We start from the raw sequence: 25,190 nt of genomic DNA, 5'->3' as shown, positions 1-25,190 counted from the left end.
TACTACCACATCAGAATGGACAGGCGCTCCCGGATGTTTCTTCGCTTTCGGCTGGGATCAAATCGCTACTAGTTCAGAGCCCTTCCCTTTGGTCTCACCACAGCTCCCACGGTGTTTAGGTGATGGCGGTTGTAGCGGCTCACCTGAGGCTTCAGGGTATTCAGTTCTTTCCGTACCTAGACGAGTAGCTCTTTGCTCCCCCTTCAGACCATCTACTGTGCCAAGCCAGGGATTACTTCATTCGATTAGCAAGCAAGCTGGGTATTACCATCAATCTGAACAAATCTTCTCTAGCTCTGGTCTAGAGTCTGGATTTTATCGGGGTGCGTTTAGACACTTTTCAAGTGAGGGTTTTTCTCACCCCAAACAGGATACACAGTATAAGATTACTTGTGTTACAAATTCTTTACGCTCAAGTACCTACAGCTGAAGCAGTTCTAAGGGCACTGGGATCCCTGGTGGCCATGATCAATCTCCTGCCGATGATTCGCCTTCATATGAGAGTTCTTCAGTGGACACTTGCAATCCAGTGGTCCCTGTTAGACCTTCCTATATCCTTTCCAGTGAGAATATCAAGAGTATGCTAGGACTCCCTTCAGTGGTGGATTCAATCCCCGGACCTCCTCAAGGGACACTCCTTCACCCTGCCTTTCCCAAAACCACGGTGACCACAGACCACTCCCCGCAGGGGGGGGGCAGTGGTCGGGAAGGACATTTCAAGGCATGTGGTCCCATTCCGAGACCAATTTGTATGTCAACGTTCTAGAGATGAGGGTGGTCCTTCTTGTGTTGTAGGCACTTCATGCTCATCTTCCTGTAGGGATGACTGCTATTCAGACAGACAATATGTCAGTGGTCTGGTACATCAACAAACAAGGGGGAACCAGGTCTTATCCTCTCTGTCGAGAAACCATGAGAGTGTGGGAATGGGTGATCTCCATCAGCCGCTTTCTAGTAGCAATGCACATTCCAGGGTGGTCCAACATTCTAGCGGACAGGCTCAGCAGATCTATTCTGATGCCTTACGAGTGGTCTCTGAATCCTTCAGTAGCGGAACAGATATTTCTAAAGTGGGGTCGGCCTTGCTGCAGTCTCTTTGCATCTCCTTCCAACGCAAAATGCAGCAAGTCTTTCGCTCTGAACCCCCTGAAGGGGGAGCCATCACCAAGAGATGCACTGGTTCATGCTTGGCCCTCACGGTCTCCTCTATGCTTATCCACCGCTTCCTCTTATGTCGAAGTTTCTTCAGAAAACTCAAAGGCTGGGGAGCACTGTGATCCTCATTGCCCCATTCTGGCCTTGCCAGGTTTGCTTTTCCCTCACTGTGGTCTCATCTAGTTCCTTTGTGGACGTTGGACGTCCAGTTCCGGATCTTCTTTTTCATCCCTCAGGGATCCCGCACCCAAATCTGGACAGTCTAAAGCTCACGGCTTGGCTGCTCCGGTTCCCATGATTATCAGGACTCCAAGACTGTCATCCTCTGTAAAGTCCATTTTAGTTGCGGCTCACAAATCCTCCACCAGAAAGGCATATCGTAATAAATGGAGACGTTTCTCCGTATGGGCCTCTCAGCAGGCTTTGGACCCTTTCACGACACCTCTTTTGGCAGTCTTAGATTTTCTGGAAGTATCTTTCATCAGGGTGCTAGTTCCTCTACAGTTAAAGTACAACTGGCAGCTATTTCTAATTTCCATGTGGGGGTGAATGTCATCCTTGGCTTCTTCAAACTTTGTAAGACCTTTCTTAAAGGTGCTTTTCTTATTAGACCTCCGGTTAAGGACCCTACACCTCCATGGGATCTCACCTTAGTATTACAGGCATTGGTTTCTGCACCCTTCGAACCTGCAGCCTCAGTTGATTTGCAGTTTTTAACCTGGAATACTGCTTTCTTGGTGGCCATTACCTCCGCCAGAAGAGTGTCAGAGCTTCGGGCTCTTTCTGTTAGGATGCCTTACATGATCTTTCACAAAGATTGTCGCTGTGCACTAATCCATCTTTCCTTCCTAAGGTAACCTCGGAAGCCAGTATTAATCAGACATAGCCATTTTTATCTCATCCCTTCCTATCCTAACTGTTAGTAATTGAGCCTCATCTACCTCTAACCTGGGCATATTTAATTCTTCCATAAGCATTTACATTTGTACCTTTTCTTGATTTCCGTATTTCTCTGCTCTTTACAAACATTTATAAAATTTCCAAAATATTTCTAATACTTCTACAGGGTCTCTTATCTTCTTTGTTGTAGGTTTCCTATGCTTGGTGACAGTCAGAGTTGTGCTAAAAGTTTTTGTGCTCTAGAATTATTATCAAAAAACAGTTGCTTAACAGCAATCTTTCTAAACTCATGCATATTGTCTAAGTAATCTCTTATTTTCTGTTTAGCATTCTGCAGTTGCTTCTTTCCTTATTCTGAGAGATTCCCCATATTTTGCAATACTGTAACCTTTGTCGATCCCTCTAAATAATTATTGTTACTGTTTAACAATATTTCCCTTTCTTTTATTTCCACCCTAGTTTTAAACTCAACTTCAATTTTATCCCACTCCCAGGCTATGTTTTCAGAAGAAAATTCTATCTTCTCTGGTACCTCCTGAATTGATTCCAAAATCCATTCCTTGAATTCCTCTCTATTCAGCTGATAGGTGGGAAAGTGCCAGTGTCTCATTTTTATTTCATTACCTTGCATTTTTATTTTAGTTGTTGTTAGCGCATGATCTGAAATAGTTATTGGATGCATTTCATGACCTTCAATTAAGTGCACATGTTCTTGTGAGATATAAAATCTATCTAGCCGAGCCCAGTTTTTGTATCGTGGTGAGCAATATGTAAATTCACTCTGAACTCCTAGTACTGAATTCACATCTTCCATGACAAACATTTTCATAAATTTCTTCAAAAATCTACCTTCCTTTGTTGTATTTTCCCTTCTAGGACCCCCAGACACACCTTCACTGTTGCAAACTAAATTCCAGTCTCCACCTATAAGTAATATTCTTTACTGAAAGCTGATTATTTCTCCCAGAATTTTCTTAAGCTCCATTATAGCAGTTTTAGGGGGGGATGTAAATGCATGCCAGTGTAATCTTCCTCCATAGCCAGTAGCTCCTCATTACTATGCATCTTCCATTATTATCTTCCCCCCTCTTCTATCACTATTGGAGCTCCTCTTGCAATTAGTACTTGTCTTTTCCTTTAACCCAGATATTCTGCTGAATAACCATACTGAAAACCTTTCTTTATCAAATTCACATGTCCAGTTCTTTCCAGGTGTGTCTCCTGTAGCACTCCACATTTTTTAATATAATTCACTACTTTTTTTTTGTTTATCTGTAAAACCATTCAGATTGAAAGACATTACAGACAGCATCATTTTCTTATATAGTTATTACCACCTTTTATGTATAACTGCTTTTTTGTTAAATGTCTAGTTCCAACTTTTATGTTACACATATATACTGTTCGGCAGGTTGGTCTTTTATATAGTTGTTTTTGTAATATCTACTTGTGCCAATGCCATATCTTGAATATCTTTTCTTTTTTTGAAATCCCTCAAACAGAACAAACACCCCCCCAAAAAAAACCTATTAACTCAATAATAACACACACAACTATGCACATCTTCAAATATTGAAGTTTTTACTTCCTAATAATAAGAAGATAAGTTCTAAGTTGTTAGCTACACAGACAGGCTATAGTTAACCAAAAAGAAAGGTTAGTCATGCTAAGACACATGGTATAGCCTGTGCTACTAGTAAGTGCTATTTGATTTTGTATGTCTCTATAGCTTTCCCAGTTGAGAAAACATGTGAATGCTTTCCATAAGCACTATCTCCAAGCCATTTTTATTTATCAAATTGTCTTCTAGTAACATGAAACCAGACACAAAACTGCTAAGGGTACCTTGTACATCCGAAAAAATCCTTACAATATTCAGTATTCTTTTTAATTTCCTGCTTTGTAATAAACTTGCTACTGGATAATGCCTAGGGTTTTAACTCAGTCACAAGCATGGGAAAAAGCACACTGATTTTTGTTTTATCACACACTCTTAACTAGACCTACCATCTCTTCCCCATCTCCTCCCTTCCTCCTTTTTCTTTTTTTTTTTCCTTCATTGCAGTGCCTCTATTTTTTAAAACTGAACAAAGAAAATGTGAATGGTGAAAAAGAAAACTAAAACAAAAGCACTGGTTTATATTAATATCCCCATGCATTTTAAACTGAGAAAACTTTACTTCAGGTCTAATTGGTTTTGCATTATCTTTAAAGCTGTCACACCTGGGAAAACCCTAAATTGTTTTCAAAGAACATTATGTCTTAGCCAATTTCTCTGTTCTGTTTTTTCTTTTTCCTCAGCCAGTCCCCTTCCACCAGACTGTCTCCAGTTTCTCTTTATCAGATTGTCTCCATGGAGACATGAAGACCAGCTGCAGAAGTGCTACTTAGTATACTTACATGCAACTGCTAGAAAAAAAGCCTCATATTATTCAATAATTTGTTCTCTCTTAAAACAAACGTCCTCAATCAGTCATTTCCCCATGCAAGAATGAAAAAAAGCACATTAATTTGAACTTTGTCATGCCTTTTTAACCAGGCTCCCTTTGTTTTTGTTTTTTTATCATTGCATTGCTTGTATTTCTCAAAACTCTAAAAGAATCAGTAAAAACAAAATGGAAACTCCAGCTAAGCTTGCACTGAAAAACCAGTCAGTAAAAACAACACGAAAAAACAAAAAGAAAAACACCACCTGTTTACAGTCCCCATTACATTTAAAATTAGCATGCAAAGCTATTAAGAAAAGAAAGTGTTTTATTTTCTTACAGTTAACGTTCTCCCCTCTCTTCTCCTCCCCAAAGCATTTTTCCAAGCATTAATGACATGAAGTAGGGCATATACTTTAGAGTCCCCCACACATCAAACAGATTTTGAAAAAAGTCCAATATTTCCAGAATTTCTTGTTCTGTCATATGTCACAAATATAATTATTGCATTGTAATCCCACATTAATTTACTGATTTTATTACTTTTCTGCTCCATCACCCAAATCATGTCTCTGCTTCATTTTCAACATACTCTCGAGTCTTATTTATTTATTTATTTATTTTACATTTGTTGACCGGGCTAGTCTAGCTGGATACATATCCTTTTTCAGTAGATGCCCGGGGAGAAAAGCTCCCAAATTTAAGAAAAATTATAACACTACAATTAGATAGAAGACGACATTGGTAAAATAAAAACAAAAAGACATCAATATATACATGCTAGTAGTTTGAACATATAATTTGTAAAATTGGTCACATGACATGGGTACAGTTAGAGGAAGTCTTCTAGTCAACCTCTCATGCTCCCTTCCTTCTCTCCCAATGTTTTCCATTGAAATACTGGAAGAGGTTTCACAGGTGCAATCTCTCTCTGGTCTTTATTACCAGAAGAACAAGAAGTAGAATCTCCTTATGGTTCACGGCTCAATTTTTGTTGGACAAACGTTTGTATTTCCTCCTTAGCATGCATATCATCAAAAATGATTTTGTCCTTTCAGTGAAGAATACTTTGAAGACAGCTGGGTACGGCAGTTTGAATCTCACACCTGCATCTTGACATTTTCTGAATAGTGGAATGCATTTACTTTTCTTTTGCTTGGTGTACAGTGAGTAATCATTCTCCACAAACACTCTGCTATCTCCCATTTTGTAGTATTTTGTCCTCCTTCCACAGTTTTGTTAGAATCAACTCCTGCTGGTAGGATTGCATCCGTACTATTATAGGTCTAGGTTGCTTTCTTATGACTAGGTTTGGAGCATACACACGATATGCCCATTTAACTAACAGTTCCTACTGTGGAATACCAGTCCAGTTGCTGATTTGTGCTTTCGTAAAATTAATGCAGTCTGTTCCTTCCATCTTCTCAGGTTTAGCTGAAAATCTCAGGTTTTCCCTACATGCTGCATCCTCTAATTCTATTCTTTTTTAAAACATCTCTTCCTGAGCAGCCTCATATTCAGCCAGCCTTTTCTTCATTTCGACCTGTGACTTTTGCAGCTTTATCATCTCATCTGAATATCTGTTTAAAGCTTCTTCCATTTGTTTCCAGCCTTTTGTTTGTGCTGATACACTCTTGCCAGTGTTTTGTTTATTTTAACTAGGTCCATATGCAGATGTTCTGAAAGAAATGGAACAAGCAGGTTGTTTGCTTCTGAAAGTTTTCAAAAACCGAGTTTCAGACCCAATGGTTGTAATGCCCGGAAACCGCGAGGGAACAGGAATTAGAGTTTCTCCCAAGGTTTCTTGTTTAGGCCCTGATAACCTATGGGGCCACATGATAATTTTGTTAGAACACCCAGTATACCTTTTGTTTTACTAGGAGGTTAGTTTGTGAGAGGTTAGACTGGGTGTGGCGCCAGCTTGGATATACACCCGTTCTGTTAGTGTTTGGGAAGCGCTGTAATTTTAACAAGCGCCGACAGCGAAGTGCCAGGGTAGAGCTGGGACAAACATCTCAGCTGGCTGATCTTCTGCAGTCCCGGGACAGGTGGTCTTGTAGTCTGAGTGGAGAAACAAGCAGCTAAGCAGAGAGTTTACAGAAGTGCCTTTCTTTGGACTGTTACAGGATGCTTCAGGTCTGAGGTAGGCTGGTAGGTCTCCTAAAGGTCAGTAGGCTGCTCTACCTCTCTTAAACTTTCTGTGCCTTTCTCCTTAGCTTAGCTTCAGTAGGGGACCTAGGGCCAAGTTTAGGCTCAGTGCTTCAGAAACTGTGCACTTCAGGTGGGAAGATTTGATGCACTATGCTTTCTATTCTATTACTATGATTAGAGGTTCTACTCCCCTCCTGAGGCCTAGCCTAGGGTGGAACCTGAGGACTCTCTCAGGATAAGAGGGAAGAACCTCTGGCCTCAGCAGATTATTCTGATTCAGATATTCTGATTCTTCTGTGGGATGATTCCACCCTCCTTCCACCCTATTCTGATTCACTTTCATTGATGAGACTGAAGGCAGCTTCTTAACCTGGAAGATTACTCTTATTATGATTCCACTGCATAGGAATTTTATTACCCCCAATTAGGCCCTTAGCTATACCTCCTTCAGTGAAAGAGGAAGATGGCACTATTAAGAGGCTTCCCTGACTCTTTTGCCTCTCTGCTGTGAATGACCTGATAGGTACTATAGGCTGCCCCTCCTTTCAGGTATTTGTTAATTTTGAGAGGGTAAACCTGCTGACTGCTTCTCAGGGCTGAAGCAGTAAAAAGGCCTTCAGGGTTAAAAGGTAAAAAGGCAAAATTAATACTGCAAGTCCTTGATATGTGAGGGGAAGGTGTTTGCAGACCTAGGAATTTCTAAAAAGGCAGAGCTGGAAGTGTCTGCTTGTCATGCTCTGAAATTCCAAAATTCACATGAGAAACCAACATCTTGTCATCCAGGTTAGAAGGAATCAAAATTATGTGTGCAGTTGCTGGAAATATAAAAGTCTTCATCCTGATCGATTTAAGTGTCTGCATATGTGGCAATGATGTTGGATATACCTCTCGAGTCTGGCTCATGCATAGCGTTGATTGTCAGTTTGATCTGCTACAGAATGCCATCTTTTAGCTGAGTATGTTAAGGAGGATCACAGGGATGCTGATTTTGCATCTGGAAAGTTTGTTTGATTCGCTGTTGGAAGCAGTTGTACAGTTTTATCTTTAAACTCTAAAGTCTATGCAACAGGCTAAAGTGTGGCATTTTTGCAGCCAAAGGTTTTAGTATTTTTCCTACAGGAAGGGGTGTTAATATCTGGTTGCAGATTTTTGGATGACTAGCCTTAGACGGTACAGCAGAGTGGACATATCTTTTTAGGCCCAGAACAGGGAGTTCACAGGTAGTTGGTGAGTAGGCAGGGGTCAAAGGTTCTTGTAGGCCTAGAACAGGAGTTCACCTGCAACTTTCGCCTGGCAGCCTGCCAATTCACTCTGGTCTCTTTCAAAGAAAATTGGGATCCTGGGGATCAACTTTGGCATCTTATCATTCACCACGACAGATGATTTTATTTTCCATACATCCATTTGTTTTCAAAGGCATGCCCACACATCCTCCTTCACAAAATATGCCTGCAAGTACCCCTGTGCCAGCTACAGATGGGGGCTTAGCTGCTTTCAGTCCCTCCAGATGGGGAATGGTCTAGGATTTCCCTCTCACTGTTCCAGTACCAAAGATTTTAACAACACGTGGATACATTACCAGACAGACCTCCTCAACACAGAGGGACATTTTCAATTTATCAAAGGGAGGACGCTACAACAGCTTTTACCTGGCTTGCTGGGCATTCATCACTGACAGTAGTTTTAGATCTCGCTAAGGGAGCTACCTTCACTGCTTCCTAAGGTTGCAGGCTTACCTAAGCTTATGCTCGAAAGCTTTCAACAAGTATTCATTGTTCTCTTTTCAGGCTTTTGGCTTATCTCTACACGCCTTTGCTTTTCATCTAGGTTCTGGCTCCAGTTCAGGGGCCTTTCAGGCCAAAGACTAAGCTTACTTCCTTATCTGACGACATGCCGGCTCTTTCTTGGACAAGGACCTGATTCACAGCAGGAACAATAAAGAACTGTGCTTTAGATGCCTGAGGATATATACAGCAGCGTCCCACAGTTGTTCTCAAAAGATGTCAATTCTATCCAGTCTACTGAATACTCAAGACCAGATGGCCTTTTTTTAACCCCGGACATCTGGAAGAGTCTAGTCACAATTCTTGGCTTATTCTGTATCTCTATCAATCAATCCTTACTCTCCATTGTACTCCATCAATTAGAGCATGACTGCAAATGTATTCTTCAAGCATTTCCCAACTGCATATGAGGAAGCCAAGCTTATATTCAAACTGCTATGTAGGACTACTTGCTGACAGGGACATGTCACTCAAACAGCAATACCTTGCCTTGGACAACTGGGAGGTAAAAGGAGGAATGTTTCAGAAAGAATTTTTTTCTGTAGCTCAGAAAAGAGGCTTTGTCAGATCAGAACTTTGGACCCCTCTTGGGCTGCTCAACCTTACCATCAGAATGGAAAGTTTTGCTTTGGGAGCAGGCCTGATTTACTACAGCATCTATTATCAACACCTGGCAGAGATGTTAGCAACATAGTTACACACAATGCTTCTCATGCTTCAGCATCTTCCAGGGCAGGTAACAGGATACTAACAGCTTCAGGAACCGTGTTTCGACTTAAACAGCAACACTTTTACCCATTGTGCAGGCAAGCAACAATTTTATAGAGATCATGCAACTAGCTGCAACCGCAGGCAGGCAGGTTTGCCTGCAGGCAACTAATCAAACTAGCAGCTCAACATGACAGAAGACACATCATGATCCAGGTGGGCGGGAAAGCTGAGATTCATGTATTTCAAAGGTTCCCAGTGTCCCTGGGAATCATTTGATAGTGGGCTGGAACTCTTCAGCTTGGCTGCCAACCAGCTTTCAAAGTTGTGCCCAAAGAGGCCACATGTTTTGCACAAAGAGGTTACATCACACAGCTTCAGTTGAAAAATCTATCAGTGTACCACCTCAAACTCTTGCTTCAAAGGTGCTTCAAAGGTGTTTCTAAAAAAACAACAAGACGTGCTTTTCAAGGATGATTAATAGCTCCAGATTGGCCCCCAGCACTGTGGCAACCCTACCAGTATTTAAATAGTAGCCTTTCCATGGCCAAGACCCCTCCATCTCGCACTAAGAGTTCGAGAGAACAGCTTTTGTCTCAATGTCAAGCTGTCTTCTCCATTCAGTTTTACGTGAACAGCTGTTTGGAAGCTGTTTTGGTCTCACAAGGTCAACACTTTTTAAATGTGCATATGGATTTTGAAAAGTTAGGTGGAAGCTGGAAGTCCTAGTTCAAGATGGAAGAGAGATTTGGATTGGAGTAGGGCAAGGAATTATGAGATTTCTGAAAATAAAGGAGATTTGTTTCTTCAATACTTACTGAGTTATTCATTGGATTTCTGAACCTTCTCTTCCATTAAGATATGATTGCAGCAGATTCAGCTCAGGTATGATGTGACCTTCCATTGTTTTTCGCATCCTTTGTTCAAGCAGTTTCTCAGGGCAAAGAATATAAGACCCCCAATGAGAGCTCCTCCTACCCTGCTTGGGAGACTCCACGGCGTGTTGGAAAACTTACTAACTGCTACTTGAAACCCTGCCACTGCTGCTGAATTGATATACTGTAAGTACTTTCTGCTGAAAGGCTATTGCTGGCACAAGAGCCCTGTCTGGTTCGAGTTCTTACAGGTTATCATTGCCTTGATTTTCCATATGGATTAGTATCATTACGCATATGCCCTCCCTTTTTCTAATGTGGTTTCTAGTGTGGCTTTTCACCAAACTACTTTTTTGCCTTACTTTTCAAGCATCCTCAAAAATAAAGGGAAAAGATTTGTGTGCTTTTAGAATTACACTATTAATTATGCTTATTTAAGCAGGACCCTATTATTTTTGCAGGCTCTTGCGTTTTGTTTTTAGCAGTTGCTTGTGAGTTCACATCAGCGTATGTCGCAAAAAAACATTTTTCTAGGTATGGGATTTTGCATTGCATTTTGTATGTTATTCCCCATGGGGGCAAGGAGAGATTGGATAGGGGATTTTGCCTCATTAGGGCGATTTCAGCTGGTTATATTCTTATGGGTTGGGCAGGTGGATGCCAAAGGATTTTTTTGAGGGCAGCTAGGCACTTTTCTTAAGCATTTTCACCTTCCTCTTTCAGTCTCTACTAAGTCTAGCTGGTTTCTTTTTCTCCATGAGTTTTGGCAGGCTGGTTGTCAGCTCCTGCTTCTTGCCACTGTTGCCTACCTCTCTACCTTCTTTGCCATACCCAGCAATAAGGACTGAAGCAATGTGAACTAAGAACAGTACACAGTTTTGTGGTTACCTACCTGTAGATGCAATAGAGGATCCACATTGTTCTGCCCCAATCAATCCTCCTCCCCTGTGTCTTTGTGTAGGGTGGGTGTTGGAGGTTTATGGTTATGTTTTTATATATATACATATATATATTGTATATATTTCTATTTTTGGGTTATTTGGGCCTTGTCTTTTTAGGGGTCTTGTCTGGGGCAATCAGTGACTGATGGAGGATATGAAGTCGGTCGATTAGTACCCGATTAGTACTTGCCAGTCCTGACGTCTAAGCCCTGACGACCATCGACTGCCAGCCACTATCTGGGGTATTCCTGACAGCCGGACTACCCAATAGTAAGGAAGGACGCAATGTGGATCCTCGAACATCTACATTTATGGTAGGTACAAAACTGTACTTTGTCTTATATCGTCCTGTAGGTTATTGGAAGTCATGTCTGAAGGTTGCATTACTTTTTGCTAAGCAGCTGCAGAACTCTCCCCTGGCAGTGTTTCTTCCTCACTTTTTGTATCTGATTTTTTTTTTTATCAGGTCTTATGCGTTTCTTAATTCCTGGCATTCAAGCAGTGTACTTACTAGCCAGTTACTGAAGTTTACCCATAAACACGTCTACTGGCCTTTTCTGCTGAGTTTCTGTTTTCGCACTGGGAGACTGTTACTCAGTGTGCAGCCATCTTGGAATTCCTTGTTTAATTTACTCTTGACTGAATGCGGTTTTGTATTAACAGATGCTGTCCATCTAGCTAATGTAGCTCTGATATCTTTTGCATCCAGAAGGATTAGCAGCCTTTTACTGATGTACTGAGATGGCACCATCTGTGCATGTTTGCTGTGTAGTAGTACCGACTGGATCTCCTCTCATAATGTAAAGCATTCTTTGAGAAGTTAGTTCTCCGGGGCATGTTGTCTGGAAGTCCTCCTGAGGGTTTTCCCTGCATTGGGGTATTTGGTGGATTGTCTGGTACTATGTGGATTAATCCCACTGCATTTGGCTAAATAAATAAGTAGAGTACAATTTAGTAGATGCATAAGTATTGACCATATGAACTCACTTTTGAGGGTCTGTTTGTAGTGACGACATTATTCTCATTTCTGCAATTGCCCATTATGGCCGAATACTTTAACAAAAAGTTCATAATTTTCCTTTCATGTATGTTATAACATTTTCTTGCATGTGGAACTATTGTTACAGCAAGAGTCCAGTACATTGGGGACCTTTGGGTCCATATGTCTCTTAACGGTGTAGAGATGCTAGTAGTGGACCAAAGGGGTCATGCCTTTACAAGTATGCGGACTTAAGATTCTTAAGATCAGAGGATGTCTCAAGTTGTTACACATCCATTATTTCTAATTTGCATAGTCACTGTATCTACTGGAACTGGTTCCTGACCTACTTTCTGACCCCTCCTCACTGTTACTGCCCTTGAAGACATAAAATTCCAGTACATATTGTGGCTGATTTATGATGATTTATGTTCCTTGCATTGTGGAAAGGTGTTGCATAAGCTTAAGGTGTCAAAACTGAGTGTAGTCAGAATACCCCCAAGCCCTTTTGCAGTGATATGGGCATGAGCCTAAGGAAATCTGGTGACCATGAAGTGTTTGCAGTCTGGATGAAAATACAGAGAATAAGATGTTCCTTTATGATGGGCCTACTCTAGAAGTACCTCTCCAGGATCAACAACTGTGATGAACATGTATCAAAACTCTGCAATGAGGATACACACAACAATCTGTGTGGAAACTTTGGAGGATGGATTTTGCTTTGCTTCAGAAAAATGAATTTTTAGTTTAAAATTTAGATTTGAACATGTAATGCTGAATAAAAAATTGAAGTGTGAGTAATCAAAAATTAAACTGGAGGCAAGCTGACATTTGTATACTGAGCAACAGAGATTTTGGAAACAGGTTAAGGAAAAACTGAATCTATATTACATAATGGCAGTGTAAGCTGGTAAGATTAATTGGTAGCCCCTGAGTAAACCCTCGTAGTGAGACTAGACAAAGCAATGAAAAGTACATCTAGCTTCAGTTTCTTCTTCTTAGTAACATCAGATGGAACACTCATACGTCTGTTCTGAGAGGCATTCGATGCTAACAAAAAAGATGGTAATGCTACTCTTTGAGAATGTCCTCTTGGTTAAATTTACTAAGCTTTGAATAACTGTATTATCAGAGTGAATAATAGTTTATTCTAAAATATACTTTTGGATTGTTTCTTTGACATGTTTAGCAATCCCCTCGACGATCACTGGCATCTTCTCCATCTGTCCGTACTAGAAGTGTGCCCAAGTCTCCTGCAGCTGCAAGACATCCTCCAGTTGCTGTTACCCCACAAAACAAACGTCTTGTACCATCCATTTTATTTACTTCACCTAAGCAGGGAACACTGAAAACTGCTGGAGGCAAAGAAAGGTAAGAGATTATCCATTTATTTTTTGTTTACTTTAAACTATTGCAATTCATTTTTTTCTTAGTCAGAGAACATAATTTAAAGGAAAAAGTGTACTCTGTGTAATGTAGTGCATATTTTTCATCCATATTTATTTTATGCAAGAAGATTTTATATATTATCTGTCAAAGACATGAACACCACAGGGTGGAATAATTTTGCAAGCCAGGTGCCTTTAGAGTTTTGTTAGTGCCTGTTGTTGCCCTAGTACCCTAGTATATGCCCACCTTTTTCTCCAGTGTGATCTCCTCTGGAATACATGCTGTGTTTTATTAAAATGGTTAGGTGTCCATATTTCACTATAACCCATTCATCAAGATATTGTGCTTCAGTAGATTGTTAACATCATTATTCAAAGTGTGAACCCTCACAATCATTTTTTGGTACTGAGTTTCTCCTGAATTTCCTGATTCTTTCATGGCACTGTAGTATATGAATCACAAATTGGCTTGCTGAATAGTTTCATTTGATATCTTATAAGTGTTAAAAATTTCAATTTTTTTTTACATTTTCCAACTTCAGTAACAGGAGAAAGCCTCCCAAACTGTTGATATGAAGTTGTCTTCATTTGATCTTTAACCTGTGGGTCTTGGATCTGACTCAATCAGACGTATATTCCATCCTTGGAGCGGAAAACTAAGCTCCTGCTATCCTACCCATAATGCCCCACTCTCTCTCCACCCTTCAGATCTCGTTTGCCGCTTGTCTGAACAGCCATGGGTTCCCATTACTGAGCTTCCTCTGGGGAATTTCAGAAATTTGTTTTGTGTGAGTGTATTTTTTTTTATCTTTTTTCCCTTCCTACCTCCTCTCTCGTAGAAAAAAAAAAGTAAGTTAAAGTAGCATCTCTTACCTCTCTCTCTCTCTTTCCGTCGTCTTAGAAGGTGTTTTTTGAAGCTGTAGTTCATAGGTGTTTACTAGGCTAATGACCACAATGGCCTTTTTAAGCCTAGCCATGCATCTCAAATTTCTGACTAGTTCTGATACCCTTGATAATTGTAAGCATGGGCCTGGGAGATGAATTATTTACAGGTTACCTGTTTGCATCAGAGACATTGTTGTTTTGCCATTGGTGATTATAAGCCAGCAGGCTTCAAGAAATGCACAGATTGCGAGCATAAAATTCTGCCTTCTGATGGCCACACTGTGTACGTAGTTTGTTTAGGAGTGGTCCATTTAGATTCCTCCTGTTCTGTATGCATGGGAGCAATTTATCCTGAAGGGTCTTCTCCCTGCCTCTGCATCTATATCAGGGGCTCAAACCTCCCCTCGAAAAAGCCAGCAATAAGGGTCTTGACAAACCCAAGGAAAAAGAAAAGCCAGCAATAAGGGTTTTGACAAACCAAGGAAAAAGAAAAGGATAAGTCCAGAGAGTTGTCTCCCTGTAGAGCTTCAGTTCCTGTGAGAGAACAGCCCACCAAAAGTCAACAGACTACTTCAGCTTCATCCCCTTGTCCTCCGATCTCCGTGTTTTTAACTGGAGCCAACAGGCCCTCTCTCGAAGTCTCTTCTGTTGGCATCGCCCAGGCACCACTGCAGGCCAGGGTCGACAGCTTCTTCTGACAGGTCCTCCTGGTGCCTTTCAGAATTCAAAGTTGACTGCCTGATGAGGAAATTTCTGAAGGCGCAGATTCAGTTGAGAGTTTTGCCTGCTCAGTCTCCCTCTGGAGCCATGACCGCACAGCCTATCTTCATGTCTGATGTTTATTGTTCATACAGCTGCAGTCATAATAGATGGGTTTTCCTGCCGTCAGGCGGGTCCTTGGTCGGCCGAATTCCAAAGTCTAGGTCTGGCGTCGGTTGTCGTCGCTTCTTCCCTGACGTCAGTGCGACAGGGGTATAAAAGAACCAGCCGACGCCATTTTCTTCAGTCTTTCTTGCCGTGCGGTGCCCGAAGCAGAAGCAGTTCGCAAGTGCCGGTCGGCCAGCTCCTGAGATTACGAAAATTTGGAAACCGAAGTCTTCTTAAAAGCTAAGTACCCCGTTGGAGAAACTTTTCTTGCCTCAGACCGATGTCAGACAAAGTTAATAATTGTATTTCTTGTGGGAAGCAAATACCGCATAAGGATTTCCATTCCCTCTGTATACCTTGTTTAGGCCCAGACCACGACGTCTCGGTCTGTCGCTTTTGTGCTACTTTCAACAAACGCACTATTAAGCGTCGGGCGGAGTTCGCCCAGCATTATTTTGGGAAAGCATTTAACTATACTATGTTGTCGGATACTCCGACTCCGGTTTTGTCTAAAAAACGTAAAGACAAGGACCGACCCACGAGGTCCGCGGCCTCTACCGACACCACGCCAAAGCCGACTACACGTGGTCCGGTTCTCAGCGAGCCGCCTACGCAGCCCCTGACTACCGACGACCTGTCTTTGACGGTGTCTCCTGTGCCCGAGGTCGCAGGCTCCTCGCCACACCCGACTACAGATACCGAAGCCACTCTTGGCGTTGAAACTCAGAATGTGGACAGGTCCACCTCCACTCAAGGTGTCTTCAGACCTTCCTCTTTTTTTCTCCATCAAGGCTTTCACAAAGTCTAAAGCAACCATGCACTCAGAGACCAGCTACACAGGGCCCATCTCCAGGCCCCATGCCTAAGAAACAGATGCTTAAAATGGCTGAAGATTTAATTACCCTTATCAGAGGTTCTCAGCCCCCTCTGGACAAAAGGCCTAGAGTGGAGGAAGATTCTCCCTCCTCTGATCAGGGCTCCATTATTTCAGAGCACTCTGATGATCAGGAACATTCTTACTCCCCTTTTGAAGACTCTGATGGGGAGTCCATCCCTTCTGTATCCCCTGAGGATTACTCATTTGGGGAAACTTTGCATACCTTAAGGGAACACTTCCACTGGGAAGGCCAGGATTATTCAGATTCCAAGAAAAGGCTCAGGGAATTTCTCTTGCTTCCTCAGCACAGGCCTCTGGCTATACCTCCTGTCTTGGACATCCTAGATGATGTTTACTCGGAGGCCTGCCTTAACCCGGACTCTCTACCTCCAGCTCCAGTTAAGCCTGACAGATACTACAGGGTCCCTGACTCACACCAATTTCTATACAAGAGCCATGCTGCTGACCCAGAAACCATCTCACAGGGTCCCAAGGGAGTTAAGGCCTCCATTGCTAAAAATCCATTGCCTTCCGAGAGAGATTCCAGATCCTTAGAAAAGTGGGGAAAAAAGGTATATACCTCGGCTACCTTATCCATGAGGGCCTTAAACTGTCAGTTTCATATGCTAAAATACCAACAGTTTTTGTTATCACAATTGAAAAGTAAAATGTCACAACCTGAACAACCAGACTTGAAGGAGTTGCAGGATTTGATGCATAGTGCAGAACAAGTGGGTAAGCATACCTTACAATGTGGTTTTGATGCTCTAGAGGCCTCATGTAGAGCTGCTGTTACAGGATCAGTCATACGTAGGCATGCCTGGCTCAAAGAACAAGCCTTGCCTGATCACGTCAAAGCTAAATTACTAGACGCCCCTCTTCAAAAGGATGTACTATTTGGTGCTAATGCTGAGGAGGTATTAAGGAAAATGGAGGAAAAGGCTAAATCAATGCAAACTGTGAAAGAATTTCTGCAGGTTCAACCCCCACGTTTTAGTAGAAATTGACCTTCCAAAAACTGGTCCTTTCCTGCAACAGACAGACCCCAAAGAGGCAGATACAGGTGCCCGAGGGGCAGAGGACAATCCCAAGGATCGTATAGAGGCAGACAATGGCAAGTTCCTACACAAAGAGGTGGTGAGGACAACTCGCAATCTTTCAGAAATCAAACCCAATGACTTTCCCCTTTGCATGCCAACCAGGTCTCAAATGGCAGCCCCCTTAGGAGGAAAGCTGGCATTATTTTCAGAAAATTGGCATATTGTCACAAAGGACAAATGGATTCTGGACATTATAAACAGAGGCTACAAATTCCATTTTCACACTCTTCCAAAAATGAGAGGGATGCCAAATCTGCCACACAATCAAAGGGCAGAGGCACAAAGGCAAATTACAGATCTCATAAACATGAAAGCGATTCAAGAGGTACCTACGCATGAATAAGGTCAAGGTTTTTATTCCAGGCTATTTCTGGTGCCAAGGAAGGGAAAAGATTGGAGACTTATTTTGGATCTATCCATCCTAAACACATTTCTGCTCGTACCAAAATTCAAGATGCTGACTCTACAACAACTTCTTCCCATGCTAGGCAAGGAGTCTTGGCTGGTAACATTGGACCTCAAGGAGGCATACCTGCATGTCCCAATCAGACAAAATTGCAGAAGGTACCTCAGATTTCTTGCAGGTTCAACTCATTATCAATTCTCTGCATTGCCTTTTGGCTTATCTACTGCGCCCAGAGTATTCACGAAATGCCTGGCATCAGTAGTTGCCTACTGCAGACTTCAAGGGATACAGATATATCCCTATTTGGATGACTGCCTGATCCAAGCGGACAGCAAGCACATTCTTCTGAAACATCTGGCTTATGTAATAATGTTATTGAACTCTCTGGGATACACAGTCAACAAAAAGAAATCAAGGCTAATACCCTCTCGGAAGATAATTTTCCTGGGTGCTAATTTGGACAGAAACACCCAGATGGCCTACCTCACGCCAGAAAAACAGGGGCAACTAATTCAATACTTCAGAACTCTAGCAAATTGCACCAGGCTGACTGCAAGGAAAATCCTGCAGGCTCTGGGATTCATGGCATCTTGCATCTTACTAATCCCATGTGCAAAGCTGCATATGAGGAAACTACAATGGTACCTGAAAAACATATGGTCTCAACACAGCCACAGTTTGGAAACAGTAATACCACTAATTCCATGTCTGCAAAAGGAATTTCTGTGGTGGGCTCAAGCATGTCAAACAAACACAGGCCTTCCATTCAGCAAGCCTCAAGCAAATCAAGTCATCACAACAGACGCCTCGGACTACGCCTGGAGGGTGCACATGACAGATCGGTGCATTCAGGGCAAATAGTCCCAAAAAGAAAAGCCCCTTCACATCAATCAAAAAGAAATGCTAGCAGTAATAAATGCTATTATAGCTTTCAAGGACCTTCTACAACCAGGTCAACTATTGATAAGAACGGACAACACCACAGTTATGTGGTATATAAACAAGCAGGGAGGAACACATTCTTACCCTCTATGCAGACTGGCCATGTCACTTTGGAACATGGCCATGGGCTTACAAATGGAACTACAAGTACAGTACTTGCCAGGCAAGGAAAACACGCTGGCAGACAACCTAAGCAGGAATATGACAGATCCACACGAATGGAAGTTGCATCCAAAAGTTTTTACATAAATAATCCAAGAATGGGGAAGGCCAGACATAGATCTCTTTGCCTCCCACAAAAATCATCAATTGACAAAATTCTGCTGAAGGATCTTCCATCCAAAGGCCTGGAGAGTGGACGCTCTCTCTTTCAGTTGGACATCAATGACAGTTTATTCCTTCCCACCTCTTCCTCTGCTGCCCAAAGTTCTATTGAAGCCCAGAGCAGACAGACCAAAGATGATCCTCATTGCTCCGGACGGGCCAAGGCAACACTGGTACCCACTCCTGAGGAGCCTGACGCATTCCCCACCATGGACCCTGCCTCTAATGCCTCTTCTTCTGACTCAGCACAGCTTCAAAACTCTTCACAGTCAGCTAAAAACACTCAATCTAGCTGCATGGAAGATTCCTTAGCATCACAGCAGGCCCTACTCTCCAAGGAGGTGCAGGATGTCATTTTGGAGGCCAGAAGGCCATCAACTAGAAAAGCTTACTCCGCAAAATGCAAACGTTTTCGTGTCTGGAATGAGAAAAAGGGCCAGGACCCTGGAAAACTGAATTTACCTCAAATATTACAATATTTGGCTGAACTGCTAAGCAGTGGACTTTATTTCTCTTCCATCAAAATCCATGCCTCTGCCATTTCTGCAGAATACAACACTGATCCACCTTTATTCTCTCACCCTCTCTTAAGACAGTTTCTCAGAGGGGCTAAGAATTTAAGACCTCCAAGGAAACAATACCTGCTTGGGATCTTAATTTCATTCTGGAAAAACTGACCTTACCTCCTTTTGAGCCAGCTGCCTCATCAGATTTGCAATATTTGTCCTGGAAAACAGCTTTCCTTCTGGCTATCACCTCAGCTCGCAGAGTTTCAGAACTACAGGCTCTCATGGCTGTCCAGCCTTTTATCATCTTCCATCAGGACAGAGTTTCCCTACGAACCAACCCGTCCTTTATGCCTAAAGTGGTATCCAGGGTAGCTTTAAATCAGGCCATACATTTACCTACTTTCTATCCTAATCCTCAAAACAAAGGGGAGAGGTTACTACATTCCTTGGACATCCACAGACAACTCAGTTATTATTTGGACAGAACAAAGCCTTTCAGAAAATCAGAACAGCTCTTTGTAGCCTATGCGGTAGGAGCTCAAGGAAAGCCAATTTCCAAACAGACAATCTCAAAATGGATAGCCCACTGCATACGCTTTTGCTATTCCTTTCATGGCAAAACTGTACCTACAGGCATTAGAACTCATTCCACCAGGGCCACAGCCACCTCTGCAGCTTTCCTCAGAGGAGTTCCTACCAAGGATATTTTGGAAGCAGCCACCTGGAGTTCTGTGCATACCTTCTCCAAACACTGCAACCTACCATTATACTCCAAATCTAGAGCAGGCTTTGCCACTGCAGTCCTGCAGGGCATTTTGGCTCCTCCTAGTTCCACCTAGTGCCTACCACCCCTTTCTTAGCTTTGGGATTCTACCCATCTGTTATGACTGCAGCTGTATGCACGATGAACATAGTACAGTTTTGTACCTATCATAAATGTAGATGTTCGAGTGCTAATACAGCTGCAGTCCAGGTTTCCCTCCCTCCTTCCCCTCTAGGGGTATTCTTTTTATGGTGTATTTGCTTGCAACTACTGTTTTTTGATTATATTGCATTGCATTATTACATAATTTTATGTATTGCCTTCCTTCTGGGGGCACCTGACATCCAGGGCAAGAAAAACAGAAGAAAATGGCGTCGGCTGGTTCTTTTATACCCCTGTCCCACTGACGTCAGTGAAGAAGCGACGACAACCGATGCCGGACCTAGACTTTGGAATTCGGCCGACCGAGGACCCGCCTGACGGCAGGAGAACCGACCATCTGCTTTGGAGCCCTCAGGTCTGAGAATCCAGAGTTTCGAGATGTTGGTGCCAGTAAATACTTGTACTTTGCCGACCGTCACCTTTAGTGATTCAGCCCCAGTTTCATTGGGCCATACAGACTCAGAGCCGTAGCTCTGGCTTCAGCTGCCAGGCTTTCAGAGCTGTTCCTCCCCCTCGGCACCTCAGCTCTCGACAGTTTGCCTCTGACTCCACCTTTGGTGCCTGGAGCAGTGGGGGTTCATCGGGCTTCGACATTGGTGGCTTCAGCCTCGACAGAGTTGCCCTCAGAGTCTCATTCGCTCTCAGCCTTCAAAGTAGTGGACAGGGTTCTCTCAGCCCCCACGAGAGCCTTGACTCTCCCTCCCTCGGACCCAACTCCCCTCCAGCCTGAATTGGCCTTCCAGATCAATCTCTCCTGTCTCCTTCCTGACGGCCTGTTCCAAGAAGTTTTAAGGCTGCTTCTCATCAGGAAACCCAGAGTCCTCCGACACCTCTCCTGAACACCCCCCTAAGGAGGTGGACCAGAAGCACACATGCAGAAGGAGGCACTTGGATTCTCCACTGGAATCCCTGACAGAAGATACGGATTTGGATGAAGGGAAGGGGTCCCCCAGAATCCCCACCTGAGGATGTCTCTCTTGGAGACATCATGGAAATCTTTCAACAGAAAAGTGGGTGGTCTTCCCACAAACCCAACTGTGATGAGTCCGTGTTCCTGGAAGCGTTTGGAACAGGTCCATCTACATCATGGGTTACCCCCCCCCCATAAATCCCCTGATTGACTTAATAATCCCCCAGGGCTTGGAAGGAACCGGGCACGCAACCCTTGGGATATGTGGCACTGCCTTTCCAGGCAGCCTTTGTGTGAGTCCTTGTAGTTAGGCCTTTGGTTTGTTGTTTTCATTACTCTGTCTTGTTGTTGTTATTGTTGGAGTGGTTCTCTTGCTCCTTACACCCAGGTGGTTTTACTGCTTGGGAATTAACCTAACCATTGAACTTATCAAGGAGAGTCCATAATGTTAAATATACGTTCCTTTATCCTCCTTGGAGTGGATGGATAGTCCCATGAACTGTCTTCCTTGTAGAATTGTAGTTTCACACATTTGCTTGCTTATCAGTTGTTAGTATTGAGAATGTTGACTTTTCATTGTTTTTGTAATTCAGCTGTTTATGGTATAAACACAAGCAACATATTTGAGCAGTCCATTTCCAGAGTTTACAATTTCATAAGCACCCTTAAACAATTTTAAACACATAAACATACATTTTAAATGCCCACCTAGGGGATACCCCATATCTTCCCCTGTATCTAATCATATAAACATAATTATGAAAACCCTACCAACTTATCTACCTTTATTCAAGTTGCGACTTTACTCCATCACCTGACTCCAAACAACCTTCTTAGATATGATGCTGAAATCATTCCTTTTTTTTTTCTGTTTTCCATGTAAATTTATTTTGTTTTTGTTTACTGAGATTGTCCATGTGGGTTTAGTCAATAACCCCTTTTCAGAAGAGTCCCTGGGAGAAAAGCTCCAACATACTACAAATATTTTTTTAAGCAGACATTCAGTGCTATTCATAAACAGACATCAAGTAATATACATTCAAAATTACATTGACATTTGCAAATTAGGTTACATTCATGTGACAGTAAGGAAACTAATACAGGATAAAAGATACTAACGCATGCAGTAGATGAACATTGAGCATTTGAAGAGGTGTATTAGTGTGTTTGTCAAACATAACAGGTCTTGTGATTAGGGATAAGAACTTTAATGGAGGTGAGGGAAGGAACTTGGAAGTCAGAAAATGTTAATGTAGTTAAGAGGTGGGGTATTAAGCATGTTCGTAGACAATTGCAATATGCCTGTCAAAAGGTTTGTATTAGACGTATACTTACAGCAGCGCAGTGATGCAGCGGTTTGTGTTGTTGCCTCACAGCAAGAGGTTCTCTAGTTCAGTTCTCAGCTGGAGTACCTTCTGTATGGAGTCTGCATTATCCTCCCTTAGTTCGTGTGGGTTTCCTCCAGGTGCTCCGGGTTCCGCCCACTTTACGAAGACATGCATCTAGAGCATTTCTCTCTGAGACTCTGCTGAAAATTGGCTTGTTCCAAGTTGGACTTTTCCAGTAAACAAATGTTAAATCTTCTTTTTTTCGACTGCTCTCGTTAGGGGTCGCCACAGCAGATTATCTGTTTCCATTTCTTCCTGTCCTCTGCATCTTGCTCTGTTACACCAACCACATGCATGTTCTCTATCACCACATTCATAAACTTTATCATAGGCCTTCCTCTTTTCCTCTTGCTAGGCAGCTCTGTCCTTAGTATCCTTCTCTCAACATCCCTCCTCAGCACATGTCCAAACCAACGTAATCTCGTCTCTCTGGCTTTGTCTACAAACCGTCCAACCTGGGCTGACCCTCTAAAGTACTAATTTCTAATCCTGCCCATCCTCGCCACACCCAATGCAGATCATAACATCTTTAACTCTTCCACCTCTTACTCCTGTCTTTTCGTCAGTGCCACCATCTCCAACCCATATAACATAGCTGATCTCACTACCATCCTGTAGACCTTCCCTTTCACTCTTACTGGTACCCATCTGTCACAAATCACTCCTGACACTGTTCTCCACCCTGCCTGCACTCTCTTCTTCACCTCTCTTCCACACTCACAATTACTCTGAACTGTTGATCCCAAGTATTTAAACTCGTCCACCTTCGTCAGCTCTACTCCCTGCATCCTCACCATTCCTCTATCTTCCCTCTTATTCACACACATGTATTCTGTCTTAGTCCTGCTGACCTTCATTCCTCTCCCCTCTAGAGCACATCTCCACCTCTCCACTGTCTCCTGAATTTGTACCATACACTCACTACAAATCACAATGTCGTTTGCAAACATCATAGTCCACAGGGACTCCTGTCTGATCTCGTCTGTCAACCTGTCCATCACCATTACAAATAAGAAAGGGCTCAGAGCTGATCCTTGATGTAGTTCCACCTTGAATGCATCCATCACTCCTACTGCAGATCTTTACTACTGTCACACTGCTGTCATATGCATCCTGTACTACTCTTGCATACTTCTCTGCCACTCCCGCCTTCCTCATACAATACCACAACTCCTCTCTGTGCACCCTTTCTTATGCTTTCTCAAAGTCCACAAAGACACAAGGTAACTCCTTCTGACCCTTCACTATACTTCCCTTATCAACACGCTCATTGCAAACATTGCATCTGTAGTGCTCTCTCCTGGCATGAAACCGTACTGCTGCTCACTAATCATCACCTCCCTTCTTAACCTAGCATCCACTACTCTTTCCCTTAACTTCATGCTGTGGCTGATCAATTTTATGCCTCTGTAGTTACTACAGCTTGGCACATCACCCTTATTTGTAAAAACTGGTACCAATACACTTCTCCACTCCTCAAGCATCCTCTCATTTTTTCAAGATTTGTTAAACAATCTAGTTAAAAACCCCACTGCCATCTCTCCTAAACACTTCCATGCTTCCACAGGTATGTCATCTGGACCAACAGCCTTTTCATCCTCTTCATACCTGTCCTTACTTCGTCCTTGCTAATCTATTGCACTTCCTAATTCACTATCCCCACATCATCCAACCTTCTCTCTCTCTCGCTCTCATTCTCCATTTATCTATCCCTCAGAGTACTCATCTGATGTTGTTAATGTTTGTTCATTCCTTACTGATGGGTTATCAGTTCCATCCTCAGATCCGAGCCGGCCAATATCAAGCTCGTGTCAGCGAAAAACTCTTGAGCCATGGTCCTACCCAGAATGCTCTGCTCCCTGTTACCTCAGATCTCGTTTGCCGCATTGCTGTACAGCCGTGTCAAGCCACTCTCTCAGCTAAGTGTATCATTTTTAGAAAGTTTGTATATTATTACTCTAAATTTTTTCTCAAAAGTTTATTCTAATATTTTCCTACCCTGTAGCACACTTTAGTCTCTCTGCCTTTAATCTTTTCCCTTTATTACCCTCTTTTCTTACCTTGTAGTAATTCTCATTACCATCGTTTGTAATCCTTCCTTTTCTCTTTTTACCCTTCTCTTGGGTAGCCGTTATTCTTCCTTTTGCTACTGTGCTTCTCCATACCAGTTATGTTGGATAAGAAAAGTACTGTTGGGTTCAAGCAGTGCAAGGATTGCGGCCATAAGTTACCGCTTTCCAATGGTTATGACTTATGTGTCTACTGTCTTAATGTCTCCCACTTGACTGTGGATCCCCCATGTAAGATTTGTAAAATTTCTTTACCAGGACTCTCAATGAGAGGAAGAATAAGTTAATTTTGAAAGGTCTGCTCAAGTCTCCTTTCTCTGAAGCTATTTCTGGGTCAGAGGGCTCACCCCTTACTGTTAAACCCCGCAAGAGACAATGTTCTTCATGTTTCACTGTTGCAGTCATTACATTTGGGTAATCTGCTGACAGGTTGCCCTCAGTCGGCTTGATTAACAAGGTCTTGGGTCCTTCTTCGTTTGCTGTTCCTTCTTCCATGATGTCAGGTCATCAGGGGTATAAAACATGCAGCCGACGCCATTACATCAGTCTTTCTTGCCGTGTGGTGCCCGAAGCAGAAGCAGTTCGCAAGTGCCAGTCGGCCGACTCCTGAAATTTTCGTTTTTGAGTTTCAGAACCGAAGTCTTCAACTTAAAGCTGAGTAACCCAGTTGGGGAAACTTTT

General features: G+C 42.6%; 1 protein-coding gene across 1 annotated transcript in view; it reads left to right on the top strand.

Annotated features, from left to right (window-relative positions):
* NCAPD3 (non-SMC condensin II complex subunit D3) overlaps nucleotides 1-25,190 on the top strand; it is a gene marked incomplete in the record, with an annotated part of 2,635,837 nt that overhangs the window by 2,196,641 nt on the left and 414,006 nt on the right. The window contains 1 exon segment of the mRNA XM_044081165.1: nucleotides 13,109-13,290. Coding sequence (XP_043937100.1) covers nucleotides 13,109-13,290 — 182 coding nt within the window.

The sequence above is a fragment of the Protopterus annectens genome, chromosome 8.part0 (genome assembly GCF_019279795.1).
Source record: "Protopterus annectens isolate FY-2018-M chromosome 8.part0, PAN1.0, whole genome shotgun sequence".
NCBI lineage: Eukaryota > Metazoa > Chordata > Ceratodontiformes > Protopteridae > Protopterus > Protopterus annectens.
This window is presented reverse-complemented; position numbering and strand designations above follow the sequence as displayed.